Source organism: Neltuma alba, unplaced genomic scaffold (assembly GCF_004799145.2).
Source record: "Neltuma alba isolate B1F8T4 unplaced genomic scaffold, ASM479914v2 tig00012161_pilon, whole genome shotgun sequence".
Taxonomy (NCBI): Eukaryota; Viridiplantae; Streptophyta; class Magnoliopsida; order Fabales; family Fabaceae; genus Neltuma; species Neltuma alba.
In genome coordinates this window covers 204,285-223,450 of record NW_021636708.1, presented here as the reverse complement: position 1 = coordinate 223,450, position 19,166 = coordinate 204,285, and the positions used below count along the sequence as shown (strand labels likewise).

The 19,166-nt window shown below is 34.7% G+C and overlaps 2 protein-coding genes across 5 annotated transcripts; both read right to left on the bottom strand.

Moving 5' to 3' along the window:
- Positions 1–6,575, bottom strand: LOC114723883 (RNA-binding protein 39). 4 transcript variants are annotated; one of them, XM_028910125.1, is made up of 13 exons: positions 5,849–6,575; positions 4,892–4,970; positions 4,719–4,775; positions 4,225–4,280; positions 3,137–3,365; positions 2,748–2,834; positions 2,588–2,662; positions 2,392–2,472; positions 1,617–1,681; positions 1,286–1,481; positions 1,122–1,210; positions 890–1,009; positions 1–413 (listed from the first exon to the last, which is right to left on the bottom strand). In XM_028910125.1, exons 1-12 carry the CDS (start codon positions 6,394–6,396, stop codon positions 928–930), a joined length of 1,644 nt encoding a protein of 547 aa, XP_028765958.1. In that variant the 5' UTR covers positions 6,397–6,575; the 3' UTR covers positions 1–413; positions 890–927. The 4 variants fall into 4 exon arrangements, with proteins under 4 accessions (XP_028765958.1, XP_028765957.1, XP_028765956.1 ...); XM_028910124.1 differs by having other exon boundaries at positions 890–1,001; XM_028910123.1 differs by having other exon boundaries at positions 890–1,005; positions 1,123–1,210.
- A 2,096-nt stretch (positions 6,576–8,671) lies between these two features.
- Positions 8,672–12,561, bottom strand: LOC114723884 (protein LIKE COV 2). The gene is made up of 7 exons (XM_028910127.1): positions 12,181–12,561; positions 11,283–11,335; positions 11,092–11,201; positions 10,278–10,445; positions 10,032–10,129; positions 9,291–9,417; positions 8,672–8,980 (listed from the first exon to the last, which is right to left on the bottom strand). Exons 1-7 carry the CDS (start codon positions 12,298–12,300, stop codon positions 8,880–8,882), a joined length of 777 nt encoding a protein of 258 aa, XP_028765960.1. The 5' UTR covers positions 12,301–12,561; the 3' UTR covers positions 8,672–8,879.
- Positions 12,562–19,166: the final 6,605 nt, after the last annotated feature.

Below are 19,166 nucleotides of genomic sequence, written 5' to 3'. Positions count from 1 at the left end.
TTAAAGGGGTTTCCAATAACCTTAATACTAGAAAATTGCTTAAAGAGGATTGCAATATCGTTAAAGAGCACACTTCGATAAGCAAATGTGTTGGCTGTCCAGCAAATTCTCTCTCTATGTACATAAAACCACTTCTGCGTCATACACATAAACCAAGAATATAAAAAGGCCGACAAGGCATCGCACAACGTTTTTACACCGAGATGCAAGATGGCACAACAAATCATAAGCATCACCATCTGGACATGATAATTTCTCTCACCATCCATGATACTGTTCAACGATCAAAATCGATAGAATTGGACCTCGATTTGTGAAAACTAATGAGCAAATCATGAGACTGCTATCGTCAAACACGGCGAGTCCAGTCTTCAAGCTTCCGGTTTAAACCTGGCTCCATATAGCCCGGGCTCCTACAACACAAACCATTTCTTTAAAAATACCAGATTAAACCATGCGAAAAGTTAGCTAACAACACACAATGAATATTTACTACAGCATTCTTGCGGGGTCCATCTGCTAGTAACTCGTAATGTTAACACCAGAAGCTATGACTAATGAAATGGGCATCTCCAATTAAACATGATTTACTTCTACCATCTAAGGCTGCCCAATTGTTTTAACAGTATTCCTATTTGTTATTGAGTAGCTGCTATATAACAAAAAGAAACCGCAGAAGTACAAAAACTATAGGTAAATGATAAAAAGACTATCAAAGTCCGCAGAGGATGACTGCAATGTAGACATCTCGTTAATCAGCCTCTACAAAGGATTCCTCAATCCTTTGTAGCATGACACCAAACAGATAAAGCAAACATCCCCACATATAAAAACCAACAAATCCGAAGATAAAAGAAAGGAAGAAAACTCGACACATGAAATGAATTACCATGAAAATAGCCGAAATCAACCTGCGTGCAAACCATCTCATGTGCATAGCTCGTTGAGCAGCACTTGCTGCTTCCACTGATTCAAACCGCAAATACACAAATCCTGCACTTCTGTATTGGAGACAAATAAATCAGGAAATTGCAACTCATATGCACTAAGTGTAAAAGCCAATAAAATTGAAATACTCAGGACCATTCACAGATGACTATTAAAAACATTCATTAACTTACTTGTCCACATAAATATGCTTCACCCGGCCAAATTTAGAACATTCCTCTTCTACATCCTCCTTAATGTCAATATCAAAATCTGGTTCTGTCTGCAGTAAAATTCAATATGAGTACTTAAGAAAATGAAACATCAGTGGGAGAAATTTAATCAGTTAGTCAAAAACCTCAGTGGTAGGATCAAACATATTCTTCAACAGTAGACACTCGCTAGGGCTTCCCGCAGGTTCCACTACAGTGGAAGGCACGATTTGTGTTGGGGGAGTTGGTGTAGGCATTAAACCAGGAGCACTAGGCAAACTAACAGACTGTTGAGCAGGAAATGACCCATTCACAATGGGCACACCAGCGGACCCTCCAATGCTGTGCAATATAGAATATTTGTCAAGCAAATGAAGAAGTTGAACCCCAAGAACAACCACCCCCCCTCCCCAAAAAAAAAAAAAAGAAAACCAAAAAAAAAACGACAGAAAAAAAAAAGGAAATCTTATAGTAAACCTTGTGGCAATGCCAGATCGATCCAGCTTCTGCATAAGCAATGCTCTAGATTGAGCATTTAAGGTCTGCATAAAGAAGACAATTCGTGAGCAGAGATGTACTGTTGAGAAGAGGTTACGATATTGTACGAGGCAAAAAATTCACCAACATCAACATATCACCGAAAAAGGGAGGAAAATGACAAGCAGCACTCCCCGGACCCCAAATAAAACGGAAATGAGGTTTTCAAATAGAAGAGAGATGTCATTTTCACACAGAAGAGAAATGCCAACAAGGGGACAGAAGCAAAAGATGCATAAAAAATAGTCTGATTTGAATCGGACCAAAGAAGAAATATTGGAATTACCCAATATTGACCTAATTATATTGGATCTTGAAAAACATGTCATTAATCAAGTTTTCCATCTCAGAATATTTGTTCATCTTTATTTGTGGTGTTACACCAAAGAACTAATCCTGTCTTCTGCATTTATTGACTATAACTAAAAGAGAGTAAGAGTGCTCAAAAGCACTAATACATCAATGCACCTATCTATCACAGAGTAATGATCTTGTCATCCGTCTGCAATATTTATAGCTAGAATTGTTATGGTTATTGATGAACTATGATACAAACGAAACTTCCAGCCAATCATGCCTCTAACAACCTGAAAAAATAACCAACCAGGCTAAATTTTTAGTAACTTCATATTAAATATAAGTGTTATATTATATGATGAGATGAAGAATTTGATAACTCATCTTTGGGAAACAAACTTTCCTTATCTCAACTTACCAATCCACCTTCATCGTCATCAAAGTCTGCAGTTTTCGCATTTGTATCTTGGCTTCCAACATGATCTGTCACACATGAAATCTGTGCACAATAAAAAGCATTAGTCGAGAGCAGTAGGACAAGCAAAGTGACTGCCAATAAAAGCAAACTAACATAAGCCAGAAATATGCATAGACATGGAATGAAGCATATCTACCTTGATAGCCCGACCAGCAATCTCCAGTTTTCCATTTAAACTCTGGGCTGCTTTGGCATGCTCAAGATGAGCAAACTGCTCAAGAATCGGCACAAACAAAATAAATAACAGTATCACAGGAAACCATCATTCTCAAGAAAACCAATGCAAGGCAACTCACTTGAACAAAGCCAAAACCCTTGCAATGTCCTGTCTCCAAGTCAGTAGGGAGTTGCACAAGCTCCACCGGACCAAATGGCTCAAAAATCTGAACCAACAATTAAAAAAATTGATTTTAATCAAGGTATTAAACCAAACCGATAATTGAACCATTCAAGGAATTTGTTAGCAGTTCAATGATCAATGATCATTAAAGTAATATTTGAACTATATACTAACTATTTTAAACAAGAATGATTAAGAATAATAGAAAAAACATATACAAATTGATTTCAAATAAAAACAATAAAATGAATTGACTTTAATTTTAAAAAATATATAGACACCAATCCACAGTTACTGTGGAACTGCAAAGAGTGAGACAGCAAGGACAGAAATAGAACCACATACTTCCCTCAGCTGACTCTCTGTCATGTTGAAATGAAGGTTTCCCACATAAAGTTTCCTGTCTACTGCTCCATATGGTCCCGCTACACCTGCAGCTCCAGTGGAAGCATTAGGCTGAACAAGGTTCTTTTCAGCTTCTGAAGGTTTGACCATTACAGGTTGTCCAAGAAGCAACTGGCCAGAGAGAGCAATTGCCATTGGCACTGACATTGCATCATAAAATTCAATATACCTGCAGCCTCATCAAGAACTTGCATCAAGTTTTCAGAACTACAAAGTACAAATGGTTGCAAACAAAACTTACAATGCATACAGCAAAGAGGTGTAGGGAAACAAAAACTCTAGTGCAGACAGCTCAAGCTGAGTTTCTTTTGATGTATCTGACTCATGTGAAGAAAAGGTTAGCATGTCACTGTTAAAAATAAAATTAAATCACACACAATTAATTAAGAGAATAAATAAAGAGGAACCATAGTCATTGAGGATCAGGCAATAAGGTAACCAGATACTCATCTAGTTCGCTTAAATATGTGCAAGTGTGCAAATTATCCCATGAAAAAGGCCCCAACTAGAAACTAGCCTAGTATGGCAAATCACCCATCAACTAATACCAAAAATTAAATAACACCAAATCACCAAACCCAAGCATCTCTTCTAGACGCTCACCATCCATCACCTTCCTTCAAAATTAAAAAGGAAATAGAAGACTATAAAATCTCCTACAAATACATGACCCTCAAACATATTAAAAATAACCCAACAGCTTGCATAGGAGACTTTGAATTCATAGAGGGTGGAAATACAATGGACATTCTCATTAACATAAGAATGAAACTCTCACTGTAAGGCATATGTAGAGGAGGAAAACTAGGAAAAGGACCAAAAAGAAAACCAGGATTATGTCATCTACCTTGGGTACGCAGCATGAATTGATTAAACATGAGTGCATGGTATTCCCATCATCCCTCATCATTATCGCAATGCTAGTCCATTTAAGAATACAGTTAAACAAAATTCTTGGAATTTGATATATTAATACCACTATAGCAAACGCATATAAATAAGGAAATATTAGGTAATCAAGGACATACCCAACTCCCTTAGACCGTCTTGAATTCCGATCCATGATGAGACGGACATCCCTCACCTGAAAATAAGGAACATTAGAATTAGAATTAGAACAACACACAAATGAGGAATTATCACATGGTGGTGGAAGATGTAAGAAATCACCCTAAGCATGCAAACACCTTAATGTGTTCAAGGTACGATCATTTATCTCATCCACTCACCAGATGTGTAAATTGTGAGACATAAGAAAGTAATTGTGCTAGTCAAAACAGAAGACAAAGGAGGATTGGCTGCAAAACAACCAAATGTCTCTTAAGAACATGTATCTATCACGGTTATATTTGACTGCTCAATCTGAGTCATAAATTGAATAGCATCAATCTAGTAAACTCAAGATATAAGATAATAACAATTACAACAAAAGCACTGTCTGCTTGGGAAAAGAAACAAATGCAACATAGAACTCAACCTTAAACATTTCATCAAAAGTCAGGAAATTTTAAAATCAACTGACCTTCCCAGATTTTGAAAAAAATTCATAAACATCTCTCTCTGTGGCCTTTAAGGGCATCTGCAATTATCACATGGTAAAGTGGCAATCATCAGAAACAAATTAAAAAGATCCAAAACAATCAGACCTCAAATCAAAATTTCAAACACAAACATATAAAGGTCAATATCATCAACCTGGTAAGCAAAAACAGTTCTCTGATCCCTTTCTGGATCCGCCTCAGGCTCCGCAGCCTCTTTCTTGTCTCGGAATCTCCTACAGCACAAGTGAAAAATTCAGCTATAAGGAATAAAGGTACAGAAAAGTTCATCTCATTTTAATTTGACATCCATATAGAATCATATATAGCCATAATTTCCAAATCCACATTCCTAATATTAGAATCCAAATGGAGACTTGGTCTTCCAATGGATTTCAGGTTATCTCTGCCGCAGCACTTCTAAATGTTCCTTGTTGATATTGGAATCCAAAACATCAATTGATCTCCCGATATCTACGCATCATATTGAGCTAGAAAAGCAACACTAACTCAATCACAATGGATTTTCACATCATAACTCCACTATGAATGCTGCGAAATCTCAAAATACTACACCTCAACTAATTTATGATAGTGCGCTGCAACAGTCTACACTAAAAATGCTATGTATGACATATACATCCTACTCAGTTACCAGGGTGAAGGCTTATATTTCAGCTATGCGAACATCGTAATTAGAATATTAACATGGCTTAAATGCATAAATTTGGTATTCAAAGCACCAGGGTCGCAAAAAGCATAGGATTGTGTATTGAACGGGGAGGATGAACAGACACAATCTAGTCTCGTAAAGGATATGCTTTAATTAGCAAGCTTTCACAGTTTAGCTTATGTGAAAATACATTTTTTATTTTTTTCAAAACAAATTCAACACACGCTTGCTTAGCACAACCACATACCAAACTGTAGGAAAAATAAAATTCAGGAACGGCAACATATGGTTTAACTTAGGTCCTTAGCTCAGCAGGTCGATAGCGAATAATGCTCACAATTCATAGGGACTACTCGCCCAAGAATTAACAAGAACAAAATCAACCAAAAAATAAAATAACGCAGATATGCCAACCAAGGCGAATGCAGTAAAGGCCAATACCGGCTATCTCTAATTTCCGGTTCTCGTTCTCTCTCTCTCTCTCTATCAGAACGACTTCTGCTTCTCCTGAACCTCTCTCTCTCCTCCTTCTCCCTTTTCACCCGTTCTCTTTCCCTCTCTTTGTCCCTCTCCCTCCCTCTTTCTCCATCCCTCTCCCGCTCTTTGTCTCTTCTTTCTCTATCCCTCTCCCTATCCTTATCCATCCCTTTGTCTCTCTCCTTCTCTCTATTACTCCTCTCTCGCTCTCCCTCCTCGTCCCTCTCCTTGCCACTCCTATGGCGCTCCTTTTCGCGGCCAGGTCGTTCTCTGTCGCGGTCATCACGATCCTTCTTTGACCCATTCTCCTCGTCTCCTCTGGTCTTCTTGCTCTTATTTTCCTCACCATCCAGATTCTCATCTACCTCGAGCTTTCTGTAACTCCTTTCACCTTTCTCGCTGCTCTCCTTCATCTTCTTCTTCTTCTTCTTCGAATCTCGATCTTCCTGCTCCTCCACTGTCTTCTCCAGGTAATCGTATTCGTCAAAGTCCATTGGTTCTTCCAAATTCATTCCCGAAGCAAATTTTAGCTCGAGGAATAGACCGCTTAAATGATATAAAATCCCTGTGTGCTGAGAACTGTAAATGCTTCAAGGTGATTGATTTCAGGGTTTTGAGGTTTGCTCGTCTTGGATTGGAAGAAGAAGAGCTGTGGTTGGTCGCCTCGCGCTCTGTGAATTTTGATCTATATGTTTCGTTTCAGCAATATGTGCGCGTCTGGCGGGTCTGGATGGATGGTGTTCAATTTATTACCAAAAAATATCCCAAAAATATATGCTGTCAGCTTTGCTAATTTCACGAAACATGACCGCGCCGGAATTTAATTGAGAAAATGACCCAAAAAAACGGCCGAAATAAAAAATTTATAAATAAGGATCCATAACAATATTAATATGGGTTTTAATAATAATAGTATAGGTTTTGATAACAATTTTTATAAACTGATCCTTTTGTATAATTTTTCTATTTCAACCATCTTTTTTTACCATTTTCCTCATTTAATTTATCGCTATAATTGATGTAAATAAATTATGTAAATTAAATTAAATTATATTATATTATATGACCTCCTGTTCTTAATATAAAAGCTTATTTAACTTTTATTTTAGTCTTAAATATAAGACTCTAATCCACTTTGTCTCTCATATCTATCCATTTCTTTTTATGATAGTTTTTATAATAATAGTAATTCCAGCCAATACGTTTGATTAGTAAGGATATTTTAATAAAGACAATATCTATTTATTGTAAATAACCAACTTAACTTATTTCTTAAATCTACTCAAATTAGTCAACTAATTTTATATTCAGGATCGAAGGTAGTATAAGAGCTAGTTGACTAATTTGAATATATTAAGAAAATTAGTTAAGTTAATTATTTATAATAAATTAGTATTGTCTTTCTTAAAATATCTTTTTTGATCAGGTTTATTGGCTAAAACTATCATTATTAGAAGAATTATTTTAAAAATGAATAAATATAATAAACGAAGTAAATTGAAATCTTATACTTAAAACTAAAACAAAAGTTAAAGTTCAAACGAGATCTTATATTAAGAATTGAAAGTAGTAATATTTATTTGCCCACAGAGTTAATCATGAATGATGTGAAGAAAAATGTTTTTTTTTCCTTCAATAATATCATTTGATGATAGTATAAATGAATTTTTCTAAAAGAACAGAAGACAAGGGCAGTATCCAACTAGGTTTAACAGGGAAACAAGGAAAGAAAATTGTATTTGCGAAAACTAAAATAAAATATCACCAAAGCTTTCATTCTTTAGTTTAAAATGCGAACCTGAGCCATTTCATCTTCATTTAAAGTATCAGTTCGGAAATTGTTATAAAGCTTTTAGCTATTCAAATACAATTTTATTTTAGATTTAATTCCTCAAATTTCAAATCACAGGTTTTTTATTCGTAAAAGGAAAAAATTGTTTAAATTTTTATTGAATTATAAGAACCAATGTTATAGATAAAAAGAAAATTAAAAGAGTAAAATCTATTATTTAAAACTTGAAAGATTAAAACTAAAATAAATACAAACCAAAGTTTGAATTAACCCTTAAAAAAAGATGCATAATACCATTACAGATTACCCCATCTTCTCACTCTTCTTACTCCTCCAACTGGAAAACCAAAACTACAAGCTATTTCATTTCGCTAGTTTTATGATAACTTCCAAAGGGTGATCAACTAAAATCTTTTATTCGCTCACTAAATTGTATTTAAATTATAATATCCAAAGTCCGCAGTTTTTTAGAAGATAAATAAAAACATAACATATTTCTCAAATACTTTTTCAAAGGGAAGTCCCCAGTTTGGCAATTTAAATTTAGATCCGTGTCAACATGTAAAGAATTTTAAAAAGGACATAATTACGTAAAATAAATAAACTTTAATTATCAAATAAAACCAAACTCACCCCATCAACCCATGAGAGAAATTCCAGAGCCCCCCCGCCCCCAAAAAAAAAAAAAAACTTGCGCCACAAACTCGCACCATTTATTTTAAAACGATAATTGAATTAACATTAACGGGAAAAAAAAAACGTGGGATAAACGGAACCACCCTCCAAACCCGGCTCATTTTTCCAAACTAGTCGCTACTTCCCATCGAGAAGAAAAACTAAAAACTCAGAAAGTGATGTTGACCACATTGCAGTAGAAGTCCCTACTTCCCTAACATTGAATTAGATAGAAGAACCCAAAATACTGGAGAACAAGTCGTGTTCTGGACTGAACCGAATCACGAATTGACAATGGGGAGAAGAGCATAACTCCACAATGACCATTAAAATGGAGCCTTTAATTAAATTATCATAGTTTGTTCATCTGTCCAATGTCGAGAGGGGGTGGAAGAGTGAAGAAAAAATGAGTCAATACACACCATAAAGATTCAAGCTCTATGTCACTTCCATTTGAACACAAACTGTAACATCAGACAAAACCATGCTCATTTACATCGACTACGTATCCTTGACTTGAAAAGGCCTTTAACCTAATCTGCTCATAGGGATTCTGTCATTCACTCGACCAACCCTTTGCACAGGAGCGATCGTTTGCGGCATGGTCATTCCCCCAGAAACAATTATTTCTGCATCAGCATCAATATGATTGTCATTGCACACAATTAAGATATTGGGTAAGTGATGAATGTGCCAAGTAATGTGTTTGACTCCTAAGAACTTTAAAAACATTATTTTCAAAGTGTGACTTCATTACATCACTTAAAAATACAATCTTCCACAATTTTTTCCCCTGGTAAGAGAATGACAATTATGAAGTTAAGAAAATTAAAAAGGATCACAGAATTTGCATTTGTATTTACCAACAATTCTTCGTTCAAGAACAAAAGATCAAATGGGGTGGGATGTCTTGTATATATCACGTTATGTAAAACATACCTATGCCTTCTCGAATGGAAAGATTTGGTCTTATTATATCTTTGGAGTTAACCAGAAAAATGTCGCCGATGTACAGATGGTTTGTAGGGACAAAAACACTACATAGCTCTTCATCTTCATTATCTTTCTGAAAAGAAGAAAAAAGAGAGATAAATCCAAAGGTTAAATTTGCAAAACAAAACAGATAAATCACAATGGTTTCCACCCATCAAAATGATTATGCACCAAAATGGACACCAAAAACAAAGAGCAACGAAATCCATTTAGGCTATAAAGAGCTAAAAGGGAACCCCAAGTTTTGATTTTTGAACACTAAAACAGCAATGGTAAAATAAAGTATTACTGACTCAAGATAGCAAGCACTAGACGTAAACAAACGTGTTTATATAGCACGTTAGTATGTCTGTCCATGATGGAAGACTGCACCCCAACAAGTATGTTTTCCTTTTTCAAATGACAACCCTATATTACATAACTAGGCCCCCCTCTTTTCAAATGCCATCTTATTTAAGATCATTCAACTATATGATCTAATGGTGAGGTGACCACTCATTGTACAGGAGGGGGGTGCGGACAACCAAAATTACATGCATACTAAATATATAGCTCAATCAAAGCAATAAAACCAAAAGCTATGCATGTTAACTTTTTCATAACCAAAGAGCAGGAACTCAAATGTCCAATTTAAATATGATGGGGCCTGGCATATAGATTAAGAGAGAGTGAGAGAATGAGGAATACCTGTAGGGTGACAGTTGATGTAATAAAGCCAAAAGCATACTCGCCAACACGTGGATGACGAATAATTGCTACCTCTTTGAATGCTGTCGTGTTTTGATCTGTAAGATGATAAAATTTCATAACAAATAGTCGCAGGCTCACCACCAATATTCAGTAATGGTCACTCTATCAGCAATATAGGCTAGTAACAACTCAAATATAGGTGAGAGATAGGGGAGTGAATTCCAACTGCACATGCGAGCATACCTGGAGATATGGCAGCACTAATCTGCTTGGATGCTGAGTAGATATGTCTGACAAAAGGCATTCGCTTAATGACCCATTCTCCAACCCAGATGACGGTTGCACCCATCCATGATGAAACAAAAACGCCAACAAGAAATACAAAAACTAAAGATGTAACAAAACCAAGTCCTGCACCACAAATTGAAAAACCTTTGAATTATAACTCGACATTCAGAAGAGCAAGGACAAAGAACTATTCCTACATCACCAAATGAACAGAAATAAGAAGAGTACAAAAGAATGACAAGTTATTACACAACGCACAACTGGGCGTTAACCTGTCTCAAAACATATTTATTTAACAGATGCATCCTTTAGGTGTTGATACACTTCCTTGGATACCATCCATACCACTAATGGCCAAAATCAATTCAGTAATAGAAAACAAAAAGAGAAATATATCAGACCGTGCACAAAAGTAATTAATGGTTAGTCAGCAAACTTAACTCTTCCCTTGACTCCATCACACAGCAAAAGTAACTCGCAAATTATTACAATGACCATTTCTTTTCAGTATGGCAACAAAGAACAGTCACCATTAAATCCAATTTTACAATTCAACTGTCACTACACAAAAAATGAGAGGAACAATAATTTAAATTCATCGTCTTCTCATTCTGTCATTCAGATAGAATTGTCATGCATTATTCTAAATTAACTTGCTATGTTTAAACATATAGAACAAAAAAATTCCTCTCGATTATGCAAAAATTTTCGGAAAGACAGTTGCATCAGTTAGAGATATCGTTAATCAAAGGAAAAATAAATAACTCACCAAATATGTCAAAGCCAAGCCTGGAGTATAATGGGCTGAAGAAACCATCAACAAACTGGATAAACCACCATGTTATGAAAAAGGTAACCGCAACTGGAAAAAGAACTACACTGCAAATTCAAAATTCAGAATGATTAACAAGCCAATGATACTGATAGCAGTGAGTCATCTCAGTAAGTTTATTGCGTTACCATCCAGTCATAAACTTCTTTGAGACCCAACTTTGTAGGACAAAGCAGCAGGCCTGAAGCAAGAGCACAGAGAGAGTCAAGAGTTTAATAGCAAGACAACAATGATAGATAATCCATCGGCCTACAAACACCGTGAATTCTACTCTAGAAGAAAAGCTTAAGCGCCAAGGAAACAAGGGACAGGTTCTCAGCAGCTATTCTTTGACAGATGAAGGTCCTCAATCTCCACCCCCTTCAGACACGTCACAGAAACGTTGTCTTCCAAGTTTCCAACGAAAGACATCGGCCTATAGAATGCGTGGAGCACCTGATATATTTGCATTATATGAAATGCTTGTCCACTCAATCTACCAAAGTCGGACCGACTAAAACGGGAATGATGATGGGCCAAGAAAATAAACATGCATCTGGAGTTGTCAGCGTTCAATCATATAAAGCGTTAATCTCTGGTCAGAGAATCACGAAGTAATAATAACATGAGTTTTCATTAGATTGTCTTCGATGCTGCAAGTGAAATGGACATTCTGGAAGAAGACACCAGCACACCTTTGAAGTTCAATGGGAAGCCCCAGTTTTTTGTTAATTCAATCTACTGCTTATTGAAATGTAGAAAATGCATATCTATGGTTCAATTTTCGGTGCTGCTGGTCTGAACTCATCGTAGCCGCAACAAAATCGCGGATTTGGAGAACAGGCATATAATCTGGGCCGTGAGTGCCCTAGTGTATTTCCGAAACAGTTAGCGAACCCAGATAAAGATGATTCCGAATACAAACGACGCCGCTGGCTCCTTGGAATTTCGGCAGTCGAAAGATACAGGCAATGAACAAGTCAACGGGGAAATAAGAAAAAATAGAGAGGAAATTTGAAGAGGGAAAAGTGGGTGAATTAAACAAACCTTGCGGGTAGATGAGTTGGGAGACGAAGGGGGGGACTTGGCTGGATCTTCGGGATCCTCAGTAGCCGCATTATCAGCTTGACTGAGAGGTACAGAAGTTGGATCTTTTTCTTCGGCCATCTCCGATTCTTCTCTGCTCTCTCTTCAGTCGCGGACGGCAATTTCCAGGAGAAGCGAAGCGACTTGATAGAATGATCAAATTTGGTAGGTTTAAGATAGGGACACAAACTGGTTAGACTCTTATGAGCATGTTGGATTGGATTGCAAGCAAGCCTCCCGTTTGCATCGCTAAGCAATATCGAAACTCACGTGGCAGGCCAGGAAGGGAGATCCGCCCCCGCCCCAAATGGTTCCTTCAACCACACTACGATTCTTCCACAGTAACAGGAGTTAACGAAAACAAAAATTTTTGCTGCCGCCTTGAGTTGCCGATCTAAAGTGGTTGGAGGAGTGATGGGATATTATTATGATGCAGCCGGATTACATAATTAACACGTTAGTATTTTTACCAATTTTTTGCATAATTTTTCCATTTAACTCGCGGGAGGGAGGTTCTGGGATAGTGGGATTCATCTTAATGTGCCCGCATAATACCTTTATGGCTTTATTGATTCCCTTATGGGGAAAAAAAAAAACTTCTAAATTATCAATTAATGAAATTCTCTAATTAGACGTGAGATTTTTCGGGGGAAAAGGGCCATGAGATTCAACCCAATGCGTACTTACAGGTCATTTCACTTTTTTGTGGTTGATGGATAAACTATTTTGTGTGTGTTTGTGTGTCTGCGGATTCACTGCAATTTCCCCGTTAAATTCAAGGTGCTGTCTTGATATATTCAGTAATCAACCTGCTCTTCTGATTATTATTAGATCTAATACAGACGATTCTACGGTCGCTGCGTATATATGTGCCAATGTGCATAAACATCCTAAAAAGGATGCGTATATTCAAATTTTGACTAATTTTTATTAATGCAGATTAATTATTAAAGCTCAAGATCTTCTGTTAATCATGTGCTTCAATATATTATACTATATCCGGTCCTAATTACTCCTCCGGTCCTTATTATAAGACCCCATTTGACTTTTTATTTGGTCCTAATTACAAGACCTCAATCCATTTTGTTACTTATATTTATACATTTTTTTCTAAGATAATCCTTCTAATAATGATAGTTTTAGCCAATATACTTAATTAGCAAGGATATTTTAGGAATGACAACACTTATTTATTATAAATAACCAACTTAACTTACTTCCTTAATCTCCTCAAATAAGTCAATTGGGTCTTATAATTAGGACCGGAGGAGTATAAGACCCAATTGATTAATTTGGAGAAATTAAAGAATTTAGTTAAGTTAGTTATTTGTAATTAATAAACGTTATTTTTCTTAAAATATCCTTACTAATCAAGTTTGTTATCTAGAACTATTATTATTAGAAATATTATCTTAAGAAAAAATAGATAAATATGATAGACATAATAGATTAGGATGTTATATTTAGGACTAAAATAAAAATCAAATACTCCTCCGGTCCTTAATATAGGAGCCAATTCTTGAGTTGGTTTTGGTCCTAAATATAAGACCCATTTATCATATTTATCATTTTTCTCTAAATTATCGCTATGGATACTCCCTCAACCATAATCAAGTAGAAGAGGGAGAGAGGGTATTAAGAAAGATGATTATGGTATTTCAGGAAAAATGTGTCACTTTTCTTATAATTAACTAACTTACCTAACTTCCTTAATCTAATCAAATTAGTTAAATGGGTCTTATATTAAGGACCGGAGGAGTAATATCTTATATTAAGTACTCCTCCGGTCCTAATTATAAGACCCAATTGACTTATTTGAGGAGATTAATGAAGTAAGTTAAGTTGGTTATTTATAATAAATAAGTGTTGTCATTCCTAAAATATCCTTGCTAATTAAGTATATTGGTTAAAACTATCATTATTAGAAGGATTATCTTGGAAAAAAATGCATAAATATAAAAGACAAAATGGATTGGGGTCTTATAATTAGGACCAAATAAAAAGTCAAATGGGATCTTATAATAAGGACCGGAGGAGTATTAAGGATGGAGGTAGTAATCATTTTATTCGTATTGTCTTATCCTAGTCTACACGTTTTTAACAAGTGATTCTACAAAAAAACTAGAAATACTCAGCTTCTATCATTTGGTCAGCGGTTGCGTAGTCGAACGAGATTTGATACAATCACATGGGTTGGTTTTTCTCTTTTTCCTGTTTTGCATGTTGATGGGATTTTGTTTCTTATTATGTTGAATTAACATTTACAAAGTCAGCTCAATCTCTTTGTATATAAAAATCCTCTCTAAATTAACGGGTTTAGATCTAAAAAAAGAGGTTAGTTCTTCACAATGTGATAAATTAAAGTTTAAATCCCAATTAAGAGAGCTACTTATATTTAGTGTCTGATTGTACTTCGAATATGATTGCTTCTTACTAATATTTTAGTAAAAAAAATAAAAATAAAAACTCCTCTCTGAAATGAAGAAAAGCAGAGCGTATTTTGCGTTGTGCGGCCCAATATGCACGAGAAACGAGCTGAGTTCTCTTAGGCCCTGTTTGGATAACACATAAAATCATGGTTTTGAGACCCAAACCATGGTTTGGGTCTCAGACTTGCCAAACACCCAGGAAAAAACAGAAACCATGGTTTTGGATCAAAACCATGGTTTGGAGCTCAAAACCATGGTTTCAGAAGAAGTGAATTCATTCTGCTTCTGGCTCAAATGGGAGAATATGATTGTACCTGTAAAGTAGATCTCAACGATAATATGATTTTAACATTCCTCAATTATTTTTTTATAAACATATTTAATCTTATATTTTATAAATATATATACATATTAATTATATTATTTTATATATTATTAATTATGTTGGTAAAAAAATATATTATTATCAATTTTATTTTTTCAAATTAAAATATATTATAAAATCTATCTTTTATGTAATTATCATATTAACTTATACATTTTTTAGTAAAATTTGTACATATAAAAAGTTCTTCTGATAACAACTATCCAAACACTCTCATTTATCATGATCACTTTTTCACAAAATCTATTCTTCACAAAATCTATTTTTTCCAGAATCTATTCTCCAGAAGCTATTCTCCAAACCATAGTTTGGTTTCATCCACTCTCATTTAGTCTTTTGATTGTATCAAGCTTCGCTTGCCTCTGCTAATTCAAAAACAAAAAACAAAAAGTACATTTTGCATTCATACCCTGCTTCTCGTCTCTACCACTTCGTGGCGCCCAATTGCAATCACCAAAATTGACCGGTTCGTTTGATTAGACTTATAAACTCATTTGCATTTACTTGCAAGTCAGTGACCCCTGTTGCACAGAGTGATCAAACGTCATTTAGGATTAAAACGTGGATAGATCTCGCCCAACGGCCACTTCTAATGATTCTGGGATAATATTTTTTATGTCAAATAAAAAATCTTTTGCATGAGTTGGATTTTTCTTCTTCTTCTTCTTTTTACCTTAAGGCCAGTCAGACTTTTAACTTTAAGCAGCTATCTTAATCAGATTCGCTCTACACATAACGATTTTTTTCCTTCAAAATTAGTACGGAGGATTACATCCTTCGTGAACTAATTTGCGAAATGGTCATGGCCCTTTATCTTCTTTTTTTCAAATATATATTTATGATTTTAATTAATCCGATTTAATAAGCGAAAGACTTTCATGTATGCATTATCATCAAATACAAACGTATAAACCATTGCAGATAGTTTGTACCCGCTTAACAAAGTGCTTTTTTTTTTCCCGTTTATTTGTGTCTGAGTAGGACTTTACCCAGTGAATTTAATTAGGATCACAAACACTCGTTTTGAATATGTGTTTCCAAACACGGGGAGTCTGTTACATCTTTTTATCCTGGTTATAAAATCATCTATCATAACTTTAATTCACGCAAAACACATTATTTTTTCCCGAACACCATTTACTTCGTTCGTAATCTTCAGTTACGTTCTCCGATTACACATAATCTGGTCCCAATAGGGTTGTATTTAGTGTTTTTTTGCCGCTTTCATTCTGTTCTGGTGTCAATTTCAAGGTCGTGCAATTCACATTATTTATAGTATTGGTACCATCTTCGTTGTTTTACGCTGAGCGTAAGTTACATTGTTTAACCGATGAATTACAAGACTGAAAAAGATATCTTGTTCTTCAAAAATTGCATCTCCTCTCTTCCGCGGATTTAGAATTTAAAGAGAAATTCTGGAATCTAATTCCACGGCCAAAATATAAGAGGGATCTGTTGCGAGAATGCTGCACTGCAGCTTGCGATGATAAATTGGTCATGTCATGAACTCTTTTGCGTAGTTAGTACTCTCATAGCGCTTTTTTTTTTTTGGGGGGGGGGACTGATGGTTAATCTCATAGTTTTTAAAGAGAATTACAGTCAGGTCATAATAAAAAAAAATAATTATTAAAAAATCCTAACAACAATCTAAGTAGCATGTAATGACAAGTTTCAGAATAGAAAATAACAACTCATGGAACTTATTTTGTAATTATTTTTCTTCTTTAAAAATTTATTGTAATTTTTCCTAGTTTTTATACACCGGTAACACGCACATTACTCAGCCGGGATAATACCTTAATTAATTTTATTCTTGAATATATAAATTTTTTATACTTTAGAAAAGTCAATGCACAGTTTTTATAAATAATTTAGGGTTAATTAATCCGCAAGTCCTTATATTTTCAATGAATTTTGAATTAGGTCCCTATAGTTTTTTTTCTTTTTATCAGGTCCTTATACTTTTACTTTTTTTAATTAGATCCTTGTATTTATTTTTCTTTTAATTAAGTCCTTATAATTTCACTAAATTTTTAATCAGGTCCATGTAGTTTTAATTTTTATTTATTAATTAAATATAAGCTTAATTAAATAGAGTAATAATGAAATATAAAATATTAATAATTAAAATTAAATTAATAATTATGTAATAAAAAAGTAATAGAATTAATTAATTCAGGAAATTTTTTTAGAACAATTAATTTTTTTGCTGAAAAAATTAAAATCATTATAATAATTCAATATCTTTAGAATATTATTGTTTATAAACTAATATTAAATAATATATACTATTTTATGTTTATATAATAGTACTATTAGAATTTATAAAATAAAGAATAAAAAATTCAGGGACTTAATTAAAAATAAGGTGAATTTATAAGGACTTGATAAAAAGAAAAATAAATACAAGGACCTAATTAAAAACAAGTGAAAGTATAAGGACCTGATAAAAAGAAAAAAAACTATAAGGACCTAATTCAAAATTAGTTGAAACTATAAGGAGCTGTGGATTAATTATCCCAATAATTTATTTGATTAATTCTTATAAGTTATAATTGGCTAAATGTTCATGCACAAGAATAAAATCTAAGTGTATAATTTAATTTAAATATTAAAAAAATGAACATGTACAAGAGTTGGCGAAAATGTGATGTTCACACGAGGTTGTTTGGGTATAAATCAGACTATAGTTTTAAAAATAATTTTACAACATACAAAATAAATATGTAAAGGGAGTTTGTCTAGCGTTTCATAAAAATATTTTAGATTAATATAATATTTGGTTTCTTAAATTTATCCTCATTTTGGTTTTGATCTCTTAAATTTCAAACAATGGGTTTTAGTCCTTTAAGGAATAAAATAGTCTAAATTTTTATTGAGTTATAGGGATCAATATTTTAAACAAATAAAAATTTAAAGGACCAAAATCTATAATTTAAAATCTGAGAAATTAGAAATCAAAAGTTATAATAATCCAAATATTTTTTAAAAATATTTTTTGCCTCACCCAAACACCCATCAGAAGCATCTCGGGTCCAGAAGACAATGAACAAAAACTCGGAACTCGGAAGCGGGAGCCCTTAAGGAGGCCCATCTTTGACTTTGACTAATGTTGATAACGTTCCGAAAGGATCGAAGATCCATATGTTAAAAAGTAGGGAAACACCATGAAGCCACGTCAAACCATATCCAAGCATCATTATGCTGTTAGACTAGAGCCAACCTCATCCATGTCGTTTGCCCCCTCGGGGCGGGCCACTTTGAGTCTTTGACCTGGCCTTCCCTTTTCTCACGTAACTGTCTGCTCGTCGAGTTGTACTTTGTTGCTGATTAAAAATAATCAGACTTAATCCAATGAATTTGCACGTTTATCTTAATTGGGCTGATCCGAAATACCATTACAAATAATATTGCTGTTTAGGAAAGCGCAGAGGAACCTGCCGAGTTCACATTCCTCACCATTGAAATCTGGCAACATGGATTATTTCATCTGACATTAAAACAAAATCAATTTGATACGCATTTGTTGTCTTGTCGGAAAACTGGATAGGAATATGGCATCCCCAGCAGCGGTTTTGGGTAATAATTAGTAATGACAGAGTTGGCATCAAGTGGATCATTCCCCTCCCTTGCCTTTCCCCCTGGATCCTCAGCGTCAAATATAATAACCAGAAATTCGTGCTGTTCACCATCTTTTCTAAGATTGTAATTAGGGACATTATCATCAACTAATAGCAGATACTGTGTTGTATTTAATTATTTATGATGTGCCTGTGCGGCGCATCTAATATGAAAGGGACCTTTTTGGGGAAAAAAAATTTCACGTCGGCACATTCTTCACCGACCAACTTCGCCAATTGCAGCGTCAAGTTGTTTCCCCACACACAAATGCCACCTTCTTTCGGCATTCACATTGATGCACCCACACTGTTGATTGATCTATTCGCTCATGCTAAAGGCTTATCATCTGTTCGGGAAGGTGGGTAAAATAAAAAGGGCAAGCACGAAAGAGAAAAGGCGATTGGTTTTCCCTCAAACCACCAAAACACTCTCACGTAAACACACGCATAGACGTGCATTGGCGTTTGAAGAATTTGCATGCAAAAACCAAGAGGCAGAGCTGGTTGATAGAT

Excerpts from the sequence above, each read along its gene's own strand:
- LOC114723884 (XM_028910127.1), bottom strand. The coding sequence starts at position 12,300 with ATGGCCGAAGAAAAAGATCCAACTTCTGTACCTCTCAGTCAAGCTGAT. Across the intron at positions 11,336-12,180 it reads CCAACTCATCTACCCGCAAG|GCCTGCTGCTTTGTCCTACA; the intron begins GTTTGTTTAATT and ends CTCTTGCTTCAG. Across the intron at positions 10,446-11,091 it reads GCTTGGCTTTGACATATTTG|GACTTGGTTTTGTTACATCT; the intron begins GTGAGTTATTTA and ends TTTGTGGTGCAG.
- LOC114723883 (XM_028910123.1), bottom strand. The coding sequence starts at position 6,396 with ATGAATTTGGAAGAACCAATGGACTTTGACGAATACGATTACCTGGAG. Across the intron at positions 2,663-2,747 it reads AGGGTTTTGGCTTTGTTCAA|TTTGCTCATCTTGAGCATGC; the intron begins GTGAGTTGCCTT and ends ATTCTTGAGCAG. Across the intron at positions 414-889 it reads TGATTTCGGCTATTTTCATG|GAGCCCGGGCTATATGGAGC; the intron begins GTAATTCATTTC and ends TTTGTGTTGTAG.